This window comes from Tamandua tetradactyla, chromosome 3, assembly GCF_023851605.1.
Source record: "Tamandua tetradactyla isolate mTamTet1 chromosome 3, mTamTet1.pri, whole genome shotgun sequence".
NCBI classification, from domain to species: Eukaryota; Metazoa; Chordata; class Mammalia; order Pilosa; family Myrmecophagidae; genus Tamandua; species Tamandua tetradactyla.
Genome location: NC_135329.1, coordinates 182,036,526 through 182,053,151, shown reverse-complemented (window position 1 = coordinate 182,053,151; position 16,626 = coordinate 182,036,526). Strand labels below are relative to the sequence as shown.

General features: G+C 38.6%; 1 protein-coding gene across 1 annotated transcript in view; it reads left to right on the top strand.

Annotated features, from left to right (window-relative positions):
* Window positions 1-879: 879 nt before the first annotated feature.
* DYTN (dystrotelin) overlaps window positions 880-16,626 on the top strand; it is a 60,262-nt gene continuing 44,515 nt past the window's right edge. Inside the window, 7 exon segments of the mRNA XM_077151791.1 lie at window positions 880-898; window positions 5,722-5,796; window positions 8,465-8,663; window positions 10,466-10,551; window positions 11,085-11,185; window positions 15,373-15,444; window positions 15,713-15,876. Coding sequence (XP_077007906.1) covers window positions 880-898; window positions 5,722-5,796; window positions 8,465-8,663; window positions 10,466-10,551; window positions 11,085-11,185; window positions 15,373-15,444; window positions 15,713-15,876 — 716 coding nt within the window.

Below are 16,626 nucleotides of genomic sequence, written 5' to 3'. Positions count from 1 at the left end.
AAGAAGTAATGTAATGAGTTTTTGCTTTAGTTTCACTCTTTGTAACATGCTATTTATCTGACAAATAATGTGTGTTGTAATTAAATAATTAATTTGGAGACAGAGAAAATTACAATCTAAAAATTAATGATCATGTAACTTTTCCAAAGAGTTTTCAACCATGTGCTAAGAAATGGGGTGTCTTTTTCTTAGAACTGCATAAGCCTTTTTTATTTTAATAGCATAAGCAATTCTTTCTGCTGAAAATGAATATACATATTGACTTTAAACAATAGTTGCAATGTGAAAGTATTAACAAGGCGGCTAATTGAACACTCTTAAAAATAAAATAGTAACAACTGAATTCTGTGCATACACACACGTGTATGTATGGATATATATACATATATAGGTGATAAGGTATTACTATTGAATGGATAGTATTTGTTAGAAATGTCATATATAGAATTATTTAGCATAGTGTTTATTAGAAATTTACACATTTGAAAAGCTTCAAATTTTGTCTTCAAAATCCAAGTAAACTTACATTTTCTTGAGATGAGAATCCAGTTCATTCTCAAAATTATAATGCCTCAGATGTTCTAAATATTCAGAGTATTGGTTTCGGGAGCTGATCTTGGTTTCCGGGGACACAGTACTAAATCTCAAGGACTGTGGTCAATAGAAGAAGCCGTCTTTCTATGTTCCTGCTTTTTCTCCTTCTGAGAGGTGTTAGTCTGCCTACCTTATAGGCATCGCCCCCATGTTAAAATGACTCTTCCTGCAGTTGCCTTTTTGTTTGGCCCCTTGGCCCTCCCTCCACTGCAAAACTTCCTGTTTAAAATATTGATTTCTAGTTACAAGGATCCTCTTGCACTCTCATTCCAGGCAACTCCTGAAATGGACCCGGATAAACAAAGTGAGTATTATTGTCCAGTTTCTGAGGACAGTTTGTAAACAGCAACAAAAGGGCACAGATGTCGTAGTTTCAGACTTCTGAGTCTCAGAAAAGAAGACATTTGACAAATTTCTGGCTGAAAAAGAAGCCATTAGATGACTAGAGAGACTTTCTTCTAAACAGAAACTCATCATGTATTGAAGAGTGTTTGGTCTGTTATCGCCAAGGCACCAAAAGGAATTTAATAAAATCGTATTTTTAAATTTTAAAAATACTTAGTCTCAATATAATTGCATTTTGAATTGCTATTCAAATACACAAAAAGTGGCTTGTCCTATTTTTATTTATCTTCATAGTTCACTATTCAAATGATATCACTGTGGATGGTTTAGTATCAAGGATAAGACCCCACTATTAATGTGGGCTCAAAGTTGAAAGATCCTAGAGCTGCCATTTTATAAATATTTGATAAATGGCTATGTAGAAACCAATTCCTCTTTCTTCTGATATTTGTGAATGCCAAGTTAAGTCCAGGACCAATTTATGACATTTTACTGCTGGTCCTGTTGGCAGCCTTATTCCCCTAGCTATACTCTATGTTGCTAACTTGACCTACTTTATATAAACTTCTGTAAGATCCCAAGTTCTTTATCTAAAACAAAACTATGAATGATTCAAATTACCTTTGACTGTCTCAAATTTTGGCCCTCTGATTAGTAAGCTGATACAAAAGCAACAGGTAATCCATTCAAAGCTTAATTTTCTCTCCCGAGAGCGGTGGTTCCCAGATGTAGGGTGCATCAGAATCACCTGCAGGGTTTGTTAAACTGCTGGGCTCCACCTACAGAGAACATGGCTCAGTAGATCAAGGTAGAGACCAAGAATGTGCTTTTATAACAAGCTCCTAGGGGATGGTGATGCGGCTCACCTGGGACCACACTTTGAGAGCTAGTGACCTAGAGCATCCATTTCCGGACCCTTCACCTAGATGGACAGTTGAAAGTGAATGTATTACATTCACCTTGGTATCTGTGGAAAATAACACTTATCTGGCAAAACAAAAACGAAAAGACACTTTAAAGCAAAAGATGTTTCCCAGTCAAATTGCATCCACGAATAAGGACATATGTTATTATTTCTTTAAGTATCTAATGCTACTTTGTTGATAGCTTTGGAGCCTGATCCATCTGGCACTTTCTTTCTTTCTTGAGTTATCTTCCACCAGCAGGGGAAAAAAAAAAGAAGAAGAAGAAACCTTGGGGAAGTAGGGCCGACGGTGAATCACCTGGGTCACTTGCTAATTTTCCATGTTGCACTATATCACAGCTTGCCAAGTTATGCTGCATAATTTCATCAAATGACACTGAAAAAAACATAATTTGACAAGAGCACGATGGGCCAGATGGTAGAGCAGCTACAGTGTCACTCCTCTACCAAGAGCAGCATCTGGGAACCCACAGAGCCCCCCAGTTTGCTGATTTTCAGGATCCATTTGATGCATCTGAGAGGATCCAGGTCACAAAACTGGCCTATTTCCAGAGGGGAAAAAAAATGCTGGGCATTACACTTTTGTAAATTATTTCCACGCTATTATGCTTACTCTCAATTTGTTTTCCTTCTCTAGACTCAGTGCAGAAATGTTTCCTGACTTCTCCTGTACTACAGCATTAGATTCTTATCTGAAACTAAGCGTTTTTAAAAAGTATGGAAATACGGAATTAAATTAAAAAGTTTTAGAGCTGATTCTACAGTATTTGGTACGTTTTCACTTTGTATTCATTTTGTGCCCTAACAAAGTACCATAAACTGAATTTATGAATAAATCTGAATTTATTCTGTCAGTTATGGAGACTAGAAGTCCATTTTGTAAAGGTTCTAAGGAAGACTCCTTCCTTGCCTCTTCCTTCTTCTAGTAGCCAAAGACTTCTGTGGCTTGTGGCAGGGTGACTCCAATCTCTGCCCCATCTTCATGGGGCCGTCTTCTCCTCATGTGCCTGCATCTTCATGGTATCCTTCTCTCTGTGGCTCTTCTGCTGTTCTTATTAAGGATGGCAATCGTGTTGGGCTAATAACCTACCCTACTCCTGTATGAACTCATTTCATTTAACTAATTCCATTTGCAGTGGCCCTAGTTCCCTGAAAGGTCACATTCTGAATTTGTAAGGGTTAGAATTTCAACCTATCTTTTGGAAAGACACAATCTAACCAATAGCACAGCTTTTCTAAAGAGATGGGGAAAGCTCTTAAACAAGATGATTCGTTTGGGTTTAAATTTTTTAGCCACTGCCCACATGCACCTGAAGTAGGCATCTTCAACTCATGTTCATATTTTCGTCATTGAAACTTAATTCAGAGAGAGATATGTGGTGTTCCCTAACTCCCAAAGAATGGGTCTGTCCTGGTTCAGCACTTTATCCCCTTAGTGACTTAATATGGTGTCTGGTAGTGAATATCCACCTGTGCAATGATTTCTAGGACTTTATCCCACAGCACTCAAGGGCAAAAAACATAATCTTCCAAAGAGAAATCAAGTCATTGTGGCTTGGTATGGAATTCAGACTAAGTTATATTGGGAAGGTGCCATCCTTTGGATAGCAACGGACACCTCTAAAGTTTGTTTGTTTGTTTGTTTTTCTTTATTAGAGAAGTTGTGCGTTCACAAAACAATCATGCATAAAATACAAGATTCCCTTTTATCACCTCACTACCAACACCTTGCACTGGTATAGAACATTCATTACAATTGATAATAGCACATTTTTATAATTGTGCTATTAATGAGAGTCCATGTTTTAACTTAGGGTTCACTATTTGTATAGTATAGTTACATGGGTTTTTAAAAAAAATTTTATTCTATTACCATATATGCAACATGATCTAACATTTCCCCTTTTAACCACATTCAGGTGGTTCTTAACTTGAATCAATGAAATAAACTCCTTGTTTCAGGCCTCACCCAGACATCAGTCCATTCTCTTCTACCACTGAAGTGATCTTCAGAACATGGCTAACAATCCCCAAAGCTTGCAAGAAAACGCACGGTCCTTAAAGACCTTACACCCACTGGCCCTCCTGCACTCTCTGCCTGCACACCTCCCAACCACGTTGAGCTCCTCATGCTCCAGTGCCTTTGCACATGCTTTTCCCTAGGTCTGTGACATTCTCCCCTCACACCTTTCACCCCATTTTATCCACTAAAAATTCCATACTGCTCCTTCAAGAGTCAGTTCTGACTCCCTCTTCCTTGGGATATCTGGCTATAGATTTAGCCTAAATGAAGAACATGGCAAGAGACATCTTGTCTGTCCTTGACATTAAGAACTCCTGATTCACCTTAACCTCATCAATACCCAATGTGATGCCTGGTACCTAATGGGTACTCACATTCTGTGTTTGATTGGTAGTGGATTTTCTTGTAAATTAATGAATAAATTAATATGAAAAGTTTTTTTTTTAATTTTAATCACAACTTAGCTACAGAAGCAGGGACTGAGCACGTAGTAGAAACCCAAGAGATATTTACTAATTCTATAGTCTTGAGGATTTGAAGTCTAGCTAAGGTAAGTCATATGAGCTTTATGATCAATGGCATTCTTTTAAGTTCTACTTTTTCGAGAACTTATGAAGACTGATCATTTCACCCTTAGCCCAAAAGCTCTTTGTGAGAGCATCATATTTGTCTCTTAATCTAAATTAAAATCAAATTTGGAGGATCAATGAAACAAATTTCAATTGTGAGTTTTTCAGGAGAGTAAGAAAGACAATTTAACAAGTGTTTTGTCTAAATTTTTAAATTTAAATCTTGTAAATACCCTGTGAGGAATGTATTATGATCCCTGTTTATGCGATGAAGAAAGTGAAGCTCAGAGGGTAAGTTAATTTGCCCTAAAGAAAAAGGAAAGAATAGAACGAAGTTTGGCTCCAGAGCTTTTTCCTTTCTTCCACACTATGAAATTGGTGAACACACACTCAGGTCCTAGAAAATGCTTGGAACAGTCTAGCCATTGTTGTGATGTTTGGTGATGAATCACACAAAAAAAACCCAAATAAAACATAACAATCATTCTTTTCTGGTCATAAAAATAACATATACTCGGGGTGCACAGGTGGTTCAGTCGTAGGATGCTCACCTTCCAAGCAGGAGACCCAGGTTCGAGTCTCTGACCATGCACCCCCCAAAAAATAAACAAACAAACATATCCTCTATAGAAAATTTTAGGTATCAAAAAGAAATAAAATAACCATAAACACCAAGAATTTACTCAGAGATTTCCACTGTTAACAATATGGTGGATGCCATTAGAATTTAAGCTCCACAAGGGCAGGATTTTTGTTTGTTTTGTTAGTTGCTATATTTTCAAGAGCCTAAAATCATGCCAGATCTATATAGTAGGAGCTCAACAAATATTTGCTAAATAAATGAATAAATAATAGGGTCTTTTTCATATATGTATACATACATATGTGCATCTATGACTATAATACAATATGTATGTTCAATAAAATTGAGTTTCTAGTCTATCTATAGTTTTATATCCTATTTGTTTCACAAGGTCTTTTCCTTTTATTTAAGTAGGAGGCAAATTGCTGGAAGAGTAATCTCTACTTTATGGTGGATTCCTCTGTTAGACAGACTCAGAGAGGTTTCTCTAAAGTGATTTGCAGCTCCAGGGTTTTGTTAGTCCATTATAATTCCAGGTAGAAAAAAGATGGCTCTAGGGCTTGGTTTCCTCACCTGAAAAATAAAGTTCAAGTACATGATCTCTAGGATGATCTCTTCTGGGATGTGGGATTCATACAAGAAGATTATCTTTTATCCATGACATTGCATGTTTTCTTTACAGATGCTCTTAATAGTATTGAGAATTCCATTTACAAAACAGCCTTCAAATTGCGATCTGTGCAAACTCTGTGCCAATGTAAGTAAAGGTTTTTTAAAAATATTTGCAATAGTCTGAACCTGATCCATGATGCAAAATTCATACAGAAAAACAAACCCCCTCCATGTGAGTGAGCATGTGACTCAGAAATGAGTCTCTTCCTGTGCGTTTACCTCTTTTGTAGCAGAGATTCTGTGAGTGCACTGTGTGTGTTCAACCCATCTGTGGCATTACTGACTGAGAACAGAAAATGATTGGGGATGAGCATTTATAATTTTTGTATTCTTCTTACCTTGTTTTGGAACTTTGTTTAATTTTCTGAATAGCAAGAAAGAAATAAAACTATAGAAAATCTGGTTTAGAATCTGTACTAACAAATTTAAGTATGAAAATTTAAGATTCTTCTTCTATGTAAGATTTGCAGTGTCAGGTTGTATCTCTTACCTGTATCTGAACATGTGAAAATAGGTTCAGATGAGGATTCCATGGGCCATACATTTTACAACTGTTTTGAAAATTCCTTGAGAACTACCCTTTTAAATTAAATTTATATCTGATTGAATGTTATGAGTTTTTTTTTCCTTGCGTTGTTATTAGGGAAAATGAGGCAAAACATAATGAATACCTTTATACTGTAAAAATTCTCCAAAGTGAAATAAATTAGGTTCTAGAACTGAAAAACAACAAAACAGCAGGCATTCAGCCTATCTAAAGTTTTTGATTCCTCATAAGTTCTTTATGACATTTAAAAACAATAATTGCTTCATGTGAAATTATTTCTGACAATTATCATACCAAACATTAAAGGTTGAAGTTTCTTTTTCTTCTGCCAAACAAACTCGGACTAGTAATTTTCAATTGTGCTTTACAAAATGTACTTGGGTACAAGGCAGTGTAAGAAGGCATTAGCGAGGTGGGAAAGGAAGGGAAAGGCAAGCCAGTATCACTTTAGGGCCATTTCCCCAACTAGAACAAGTCTGTACATTTCCTCTTTATATATTGTGCTCCATTAAAAGCTTTTTTAAAAAGACAGATTCTTGGCTTTTAAACAAGTAGCTTTTAAAATCACTGATCTGGACAAATTAACCCTCCTATGACTATTGTTTATTAATCCAGGGATCAACAAAAAGCAGAATTTGCTCACTAACAATTACCTCTGTTATGCTATTTTCCTGGAGAATTTCCTCCATTTAAGAAAGCAGGCAGCAAATGTTCATAAAAACCTCCATCATTAGTGCCCAGGTGCTGTATGCACAACTGTGTAATTTGAGGATGTGCATATTTTTTTTAAGTTTTCGTTATCCCTGGCATTGTAAACAGTGAATATAAATAATGCTTATGAAAAATATCAACAATGTACAAATCAGTGATTGAAAAGTTCTATCTAGAAAAGATGTCCAAACCAAAACCTCCAAAACAAAACAGCCCCAAACACTGAGATAAGGCATAATCGAGCTCCGAGTAGCAGTATCTGGAGAGAATCACTGCATAAATCTTGTGGGAAGATTAATGGACAGCACCGTTATCTGGTTTGCTGTAATGTAAAATGTCCTGTGTACAGAATGGCAGGCCGACATGAGAGGTTTTGAGAATGAATAATGATCAAAGATTTTTCAGCTCTACCACCTGTAGCTGTGTTTTTATTTGTCACATTTCCAAAATCTGCTCCTCAGTTCCTTTGACTCTCCCCTTAAAAACAATATTAGAGAACAAATACAAATTTTTATTATATTTGCTAGATTTTTTTTCATCTGTGAGGTTGATTTACAAAGTAGAGAGAAGCATGGGTTTTATCATTTCACAGGCTAAAGCATTTTCAAGGCCAGGAGATTTGGTGATAACGGAATCCCCACCTTTCAGATAATAAAACGAGTGCTTATTCATTTTGTCTGTCATCCTCTCTTTGCAAGAAGCCATAGGGTTTGTTCTATTTTATTCTTACTACTATTTCCTGCCTTGTAAAATTTTTAGGAGACAGTGGTTAAAAAAAAAAAAACTATAAGAAAGAAACCAATATTTTTTGGTAAGCATCTCTGGTCTTAACTGCCATCCTTAGATAATGATATTGATGTAACCAAGATTAAAAAGAAACATCAGTGAGGCAAGAGTGGGGCCTGAAGTGTCTAATAATTCAGAAACTGCCCACTGATAAAGATCTCTGGGTTTATTTATTTATTTATTTTCACTAAAGCAGTTGCATTTTAACACACAGTATCCTTCTGAAGCTAGGAAGCAGAAGGCGGGTGTACTATATATCTTATATTTTAGTTTTTTGAGGGGTGTACTATATTTGAATACAGAAAGTAAATTTACTTAATCAACTTAATAAAGACTATTAGAAAGTTTTTCCCAATTTTTTGCCAAAATGTTCTAACTTGCTTGGAAGGCTATTTTGAAAGCTTCTCACTCCTCTCCCCTTTGATTTTCATTCTATAAAGCAGCCATCCTAGATGTTTTACCGGTAATAACATTCTAACTATGCTTTACTAAAAGAAGCACTTTTCCAAAACCAAATCAATTGTCAGAATAATAATGCCTGAATTATACATAAGAGATGTTTGTTCAAATAATGGTCATATCTAATTCCTTTTGAAAGAAAACAGCTGCCATAAAAAAGACAGTCTAGATGTCTTTTACACTAGATGATATTTGTTTTATTTGAAACTGTTCAGAAAATAAGGTTTAATTCTTCATTTGCTTGTTATAGTGGATTTGATTGACAGTATGCTGATTCAGCATGTAATATGTCAGCGTTTCTGGGAAGCAAAGGAGAGCTCCCTCTCTGTGTGGCAGCTTTCTCAGGCCCTCCAGAAGCTGTTTCAGAGAGTCAGGGTGGAAAAACCAGGACCTGTGCATCCCAGAGCTTCAGAACTCACTCTGAATCCTCTCACAACAATGTATGACAGGTGAGAGTGTGGATGTCCTTTCTGCATTTCAAGGGCAGGGTGTACTTGCCACTGGCCGTAGGCCATTTGGTGTTGCCTAATGTTTGCTTGAGGTTTGTATGTGAGGCCTTCTTTGTTTTCCACCAATGTTTGAGGAGAGGAATGTAGATGTACATGCTTATCAATCTCACTAAAATATATGATCCAGAGATAGCAAAGGGAGAAAAGCAATTCCATATTATTCTTTCTCTCAAACAAACTCATTTCCACTCTAGAGAATCATGCACACCTTTTACTAGGCAATTATACATCCATACATATGAAAAACTCTACTTTGTTTTTGAGTCCTTAGTAGCTTATTTCTTTGCTCAATTCTTTGTGACTCATCATCAGTTTTTGTTGTTTTGATTTTTAACTGCAGTAAAGTTGAATATCCTGTGCATGGATGGTGTTTTAGTTTCCTGACTGATACAACAAATACCATACAATGGGTTGGCTTAAGCAATTGGAAATTTATTAGCTCATGGTTTCAAAGGCTAGAAGACTTGATTCCCTCCAAGAATCAGTATCTTCTGGCTGACCAGCAATCTTTGAGGTTCCTTGGCTTTTCATCATGTGGCAATGCATATGGCAGCACCTTCTCCTTTCTCTTTCAGGTTGTTTTGACTTCCAGCTTCTGGCCACTCCTTGTGGCTTCCCTCTGTCTGACTTCAACTCTGCTTATTAATGGCTCCAGTAATCCAGATTAAAGCCCCCAACCTGGCTCAGTTGGGCCGCACCTTAACTGAAGTAACATCTTAAAGAGACCTTATTTACAGTGGATCCACATCCTCTAGAATGTGAACCAAAACCAAGAACCTATCCAAATGGGGGTTCACAATTCAATCCACATCAAATATAAATATATGAAAGTGTTGGCCAGGCACACACTGGAGCTGATGGCTGTGTTCATCAACATGTGCACACTCATGCACACACTTTTCTCCGTGTGTTCCACTGCTCTGTGCGGTTTACCGTTCTTCTGCTTTATTAAGATTTGTTTTCCTTGTGTAGTCTTCACCCATTAGACCTCATCCTTTAGAATGGACTTTGAAAAAAATCATAGTGAACACAAAACATTTGGCAAGTGCAGAAAAGAAATATTAACCACAAAGCCTTCCTCCCAGAGGCAAGCACAATTTAATCATTTGGCAAATTCTTTATAGATGCTTTCTTTTCTAGTTTGTTATTTGTTTTTTATATTGCATAAATAATATACCAACACGTTCTCAAATTTTTTTTTTTTAATGATTTTCAGCCTCCTTAAACATCAAACTTTAACTGTCATTTCTCCTATCGGCACCTGCATCCTACAGTCCTGTCTAGGATATGTTTGGAAACCAATGTGCAAAGGATGATTAGGCTCTGAATGAGGGCCTAGGCACTTGTGGGGTTTTTTTTCTTCCATAAATGTTTGTTCCTGTTGCCTACATTTTGGTTCTTGTTTCTGCTTGGTTTCTAAGCAGCTGAGTTCTAAAGAAGTGAGACTGCACAGACCCTGAAGACAGGGTTTATCCCTGTTTCCCCAGAGCCTAGCACAGTGCTTAGCACAGAGGAGGTACCCAATAAATAGTTGCTGAATGAATGAATGGGTGGCAAAATATTTTAAGTCAGTGCTTCATTCTGTCAAATTCTAGATATAGGCAAGAAGGGCACATAAAACTGGAACTTGTAGACAAACACTACGTCAGTAATGCTCCTTAGTGGTTGTGGTTTTTATAAGCCACTGCACCCAGGGTAACCTACTCTTTCCATTCTTATCTCTATGTTTGGTGGCCGAGCAGCACGGGAGCTGGTTTGCTCAAGCTGGAGCCTACAGCTGCAGCCCTGATTGCCCTCTCAGGGGACAGCCCTCTCACCAAATACAGAGGTAACACATTTGGGAGTTTCCAGTGTCTCTAGTGCAAATCTCCAACACATTATCGTCTTCACTCTCTCCCACTAGCCCACTGTAACATCTGTTCTTTATCAGCATCTACTCTGTGTGTCTTGTGTGTTTAGTAAAGAAAAAAGGTTAAATTTGGAGAAGTTGGGATTTTTTTATATGTCCATCTATGCTTTCTAATTATTCATTTCTTAGTTGACCTTGATATTTATTTGTTCAGGGATTATTCCAGCACCTGTAATAATTACTTCTTTAAAGACTGGGGCTGACAATTCTCATATAGTACATCTTAGATGTGCTGAATTATCAAAAGGTCAGAATGTGAATGGGTTTTCATTAGTTATCAAATGATCCTGTTTGGGAGGTCTCTGAAAGAGCAAGCAAATAATCAATATGATTTTCCCTTTCCTTGCCCTTCATATCCTGAAAGGAACTATTCAGAATTCAAAGTGTATGCTCTTCGAAGAAATATCTAAAGTATTCAATGTAAAGATTTATTTTCCCCCTAATGTGTCTAGCTCTTTTTCAGCTCTATGTAGAAAATAAGAGGGGAGGTTATGATTCTAAGGCATGCATGACTCGAAGAGTTTTGAGGAACCTACTAACAGATCTACAGCAGGTAAATCCCTAATATTTAAGAATTCTAAATTTGCGTCAGTCATAATAGCCATAATTATTATTAGAGAATCTGATTTTGGCTGTTTTAATTCTACCTTTATATGCAGTGCTCCACTCAACCCCTCCTCTCTAAAGCACTGCTTTATCTGAGCATAGGCTCCCATTGACTTGAGCCTGAGCTACTGCAATTGCTGGTTTTCCCAGCTTTAGTCTCCCTTCTCTCTAACTCTTCCTCCACACTTTCCTTCTTTCACACCTTTCCAAAATACATACGTTACTACCATGCCTAAAATTTTTCCTTGGCTATTCATGTCTATAAATAAAGCCTGAACTCCTTAGCATCACAAGTATCATTTTTTCATGACTTGGCCCAATATTTCTCTTTTCAAAAAGAGGTAAAATCATGGTTGTCATACACATGTAAAAATAAACATGTGTCTCCCAAAATTATTTAATTCATTGATTAAAAAATGGAATCCCTAAGACATTATAACCTATTCAGAGGGAAAATCGAAGTGCTGACAAGTGGTTGCAAAACTTGCTTTAGGGAGAGGGTATGGTTGTTCCTCAACAAAATGCATTTGCATGTTGGTAGAGAAGAATTTTTTGCATTGCCTTCAGTTTTCTACAAGTTAACTTTAGTCTCTGCAGAGTTGTAAAATAGTCTAGTCAAAGACAATGATGTGTATCTCTACAGGTTCCTGCTATCCCCATTGAAAAGATATCCAGTGAACTCTTTTGCTTACGTCAAATTATTTAATTTTCCTTACACTTCTTATATCCTTTCCACACCTGCATGACAAAATTCCTCCTGTGCCTGAGATGCACCTACTTCCCCATGCCTGACTACTGCAGTTTCTTCTCCAGCAGCACCCTTGCCTCTCCTCTCACTTGACAAATTTTGTTCATCTTTCAAGATAATTCAAATACCAGTCCCCTCCTTCCCAAAAGCTTCTGTAACTCCCTGTGCACCTCCGTGTATACAGCTTTGTTATAGCACTTGTCAAGTCAATCGTAATTATCACCTAGGTATCTGCTACCCCCATTAGACTGTTTCTCAAGGGGAAGGATTATATCTCATTCCTGTTTGCATCCCTAGTGCCTTGAACAGTGCCCGATGCTAGGAGTCTTCAACAATTGCTTTAATGAAAGCACAGATGAAATGTAATGATGAATGCTCAAATGATTAAAATTCCCCTCATTTCCTGTATTTTAAGACTCTGCAAATAGAATATTGTTTCTATCCTTGCCAGGCAAGGGAAGTTAACCTCCTTAAAGTAAATGTGTTCCTTAAATGTTAAAATGATGTAAAGTAGGGCAATAAGAACTCTTGCAAATGCATCAAGCAGGCTCCGGATTGCCTTGGGTCCAAATGGTTGCTGTCCCACTGCACCTTCTTATCTCTGTTTCAAAAATGTCTTAGGTCTCTTCCAGCCCCTGCAAAATCCCCAGACTAGGTTTCCTCACTGTGCAGTGGAGTTTTTCCTTGTAATTTTCGGTCATTTTGCTCCTGGGTTTGGACCAAGGTTTCTGAACGGGGGATAGTCATGTTGAGGTTAGGAGGAAAGGGGGAAGAAGAAAACAATCAGAATCTCTAGCACCGGAAGCATGGTTTAGAACAGCTTATCCAAAATCACCTTTGCTTTCCACTGGTCTTAGTATTAATATTTTATAACTATATTGATGATGATATTTAATATTTAATTTATTCTGAAAATTCCAAGCAACATTTAAGATGTTCATACATCATAATTGGAGCAACGATTTGTAAAAAATTATGACAGAGTTATGCTGATGGTACGGCAGCACGTAAATCTGACCGCCAGCTCTGTGTGACTTGCAGGCATCGCTCTGGGAACCACCATGGCAGAGGCTCTCCACTAACACCTCAGGATTCAAGCTGGTGGGACCTCATTTATGTCATCAGCTTGGGAACTAGCATGTTTAGAAACTAGATACTATGAAAGGAGATGAGATGAAGGGCATTTTTCCTTCTCATGTAGAATTCTTTGAGCTCTCCTCCTGATCACGATGGCTGTTTCCAGGCAATAAGTCCATCCAATAGACCCTAAAAATCTGCTTTTTGTTCCAGGCTCAAACTGAGGTCAAAGAACTGCTGAAATGGTAGTTTCTGCAGCGCCCCTCTCCATCCTGTCCTCAAGCATTAATATGCTCCTGAGAAAGCTGTTAGGAAAGCAAAGATTTGCATAACAAATTATGGTCCCCTTGACTTCCATTATGAACTCAGAGATGGATTCCCGCATAAAATCCCAGGCCCCACAATGAGACTCAAATCCCCCCCTAAGAATCTCAATTATCATTTCAAGTGATTTTCTGTGGTTCCAGCATGCCATCCAGCCATGTTGAGATTTCCCATAGAACACCTGCAAGAAATTAGTCAAATGGGCAATTAATCCACGAAATCTTTGCACATGCACTTAAAGCCAAAAATTTAGTTTACAACCCACTAAAGGAGTGAATTTCCTTTTCACTGGCGTCGGAATCACAGCGCTGACAAGTGGGTCCCATCTGATCTACCTCCCTTTTCTTATAAACGAGTTTAAACCCCTTGCCCAGGGCACAGACCACAGGACTGTGAATGTTGAAGCAGCCGCACCACCTATGGACCCATTGTTTCATCAGCACTCACAGGCAAAAGCATGGGCAATGGACTTTTCAGACAAAGGCCGAACAGCTTAGGGAGCAGTTACTTATGTTCTGATGGCAACAAAGTTATTATCAAGTTAAAGTATAAGCCATCTAGTCCTTATTACCCAAATGTTTGTTGACTTCTGCCTGGCTAATTGTCGGCAAAGAGGTTCTTAAGTGTCACTTTCCTGATTAGAAGAATGTTTATTTGAGTTGATGGACTCAGCAGGGGGGTGTCTTTGAAATTACTTCTGGGGTTGCAGGCAATGCCTCCTGACAGCCTGTGCTGTGGAAGACATCAGGCATGCAATTAGGTCCCATGACTGAATGGGATGAAAAGGAGGTGACAGGAACACGTGTCTGTGCATACAGATAATGTTAGAGCCAAAGCGCTGGCCATCTCGGCAGTCACCGGGGTTTAGTTCCTTAGTTTGACTCCTGATGGTGACTGTGGATCAAAGACGGAAACCACCATGGCAGCTAGTGTAGATGGAACGATTGGAATGTAAGATTGGGGTGTGGCAAAGTTTGTGAAAAACCATCAACTAAGAGTAAGGAGTACTGGAGTGAGACTGCAATTCTGCAGCTAACTTAACTTTTTGATCTTCAACTGTCAAAATAGAAATGCAAGTAGAAAGAAGAGAGCTTTATTAGAAGTATAGCAATTCACGAATTGGGCAACAACAAGCAAAAGCAGGTGTTCCAAAGCATTAGAGATCACTGGGAATTAATAGTACTCCCCCATACACACACATCAAAAAATAAAAGAGAGAGAAAGAGAGAGAAATGGCAGTTGTCAGGCACCTTCTGTTGTGGCGGTTTATTGGAACATGTAGGCAGGAGGGAACTTGTCCGAAACTGATTGGTCAGAGTTTAGGCCTCTTTTCTTTGTCTTATTTCCTGTAAGTCTCGTTCTCCAAGCTGCATGTTCCTAAATTCTGATTGCGTCATTGTAGGGTGTCCACCCTGTGCGCCTCCTTTGCGGGGAATGATTTTGTAGCTGAGGGCCTGAAGGTCAATTTAGAGTTCCTTTAACAGAACAAAATATCAAATCTCTATCATTCTTTGCTTTAAACAAGACTAATGATCACCACCGTACCTCTGAGGTTGACTCTTGTTGAAATGAGATGAAATGAAAGTGGATCTCTTAAAACCACTAAACTTTAATACAATATCATTGTCGCCTGCATTCCGCAGGTAAACAGGTGCAAAGAAAGGTTAACCTAACATGACTGGAATCAGAAGAAGTGAAGCAATGGAAACTGTTCCTTTATAACCCCAAGTGCCCAATTTTCTTCTCTCATTCTATTCCTTCCTCCCAGCCCCAATTCTGTCCACTCTTTCATTCATTGTCTCAACTCATACATTGTACAAAACTGCACTTCCATTTGCTTGGGTTGAGACAGTTCCACCAGACTCAGAAACCAAATCCTTGTGAGGGGAGAGGGTGTGAGTACTGTGGCTCTGGGGTGTCGATTCTGGAAGCCACATGGATCTCCATTTTCTATCAGCTGGCGTGGGGCTTCTTGCCTTTTACAGATCCCGATTGTCGTGGGGGAGAGCCGTGTTCAATGCTCTGTGGAAAGTGCTCTACGCAGCTGTTTCCAAGGGGTGAGTGCAGTGCAAATGGCCTGGGTTGCTGTGGGCAAATGTGCTTGAATATTTGCAGACTGATTTAAATTACAGTCCTAGGACTCCCCGCAGCATCCCAGACAACCCCACTGAGGAGGCAGAGATGCCTCTGACTTTTCATATGATAAACTTCTTCAGCAGAGCTTATAGAAATAGAGCCTGAGAAAAAGACAAAAATAAATTCTCATCTAAAGCAGAGACCAAAGTCATGCCTAAAAGTGCATCTAAGCACGACCTTGTTTTCCAGGTATTAAGCCCAGCCATCAAAGAAGAGAAATTCCTGTCTTGGTTACAGTCGGAGCCTCTCATTGTCCTGTGGCTCCCGACCTGCTACCGATTATCAGCCACTGAAATGGTCACTCACCCTGTCCGGTGCGGCGTCTGCAGGAACTTCCCGGTCACGGGACTGAGGTATGGTCAGTCATCAGGACTTCACGGTCAGATGTTCTCCAAATGGGCTCAAGTTGCAGTTCCATCTCTCCATGTTCTTTCTGAGGCCTTCTCACACAGCTGGAACTCAATCGATGTTTGTGACTCAATAATTTCTCCAAAGAGGCATCCTAGCTGATAACAAATTGAATTTTCTGTAGTACATGGAATATTATATTTTTCCACTGACACCTACTCCTACACTCAGACCAGTAGAAATTTTTATCCCTCTAAGGGGAAAAATATTTGTCTTTTATTTCAAAAGACCTTTTAAATACTTGGAAGCCATGAATAATTAGAATAACCATAACAATAGCTTGTTACTGTTAAGTGTTAGCCTGGTGCTTCTCTGAGTGACTGGCATGGCTCATTTCATTTAAAACTCACTATAATCCTATACAAAAGGTATAAGAAAATTATCTCCAATTCATAGACGATGATATTGATGCTTAGAGAAACTAAATAATTCGCTCAAGTTCATCTGGTTAGCAAGTGGCAGAGCTGGTGGTTTGAACCCAGAGTCCATGCTTCTCAATAATGGTGTTACGCTGCCTCTTTGTGCAGACAACTGAGGACAAGGTCTCCGACCCAGAGGAATGATCAGATTTTGTGGGAGTAGCTCAAGCCGGTGCTTTTCTCCACCGAACAGGAAAAAAGATTTGAAAGCTCAGGTTTGTGGGAGGGGGTCCAGACATTTCCATAGCCATGAGGTGGCAGTCAGATTCTCAGATT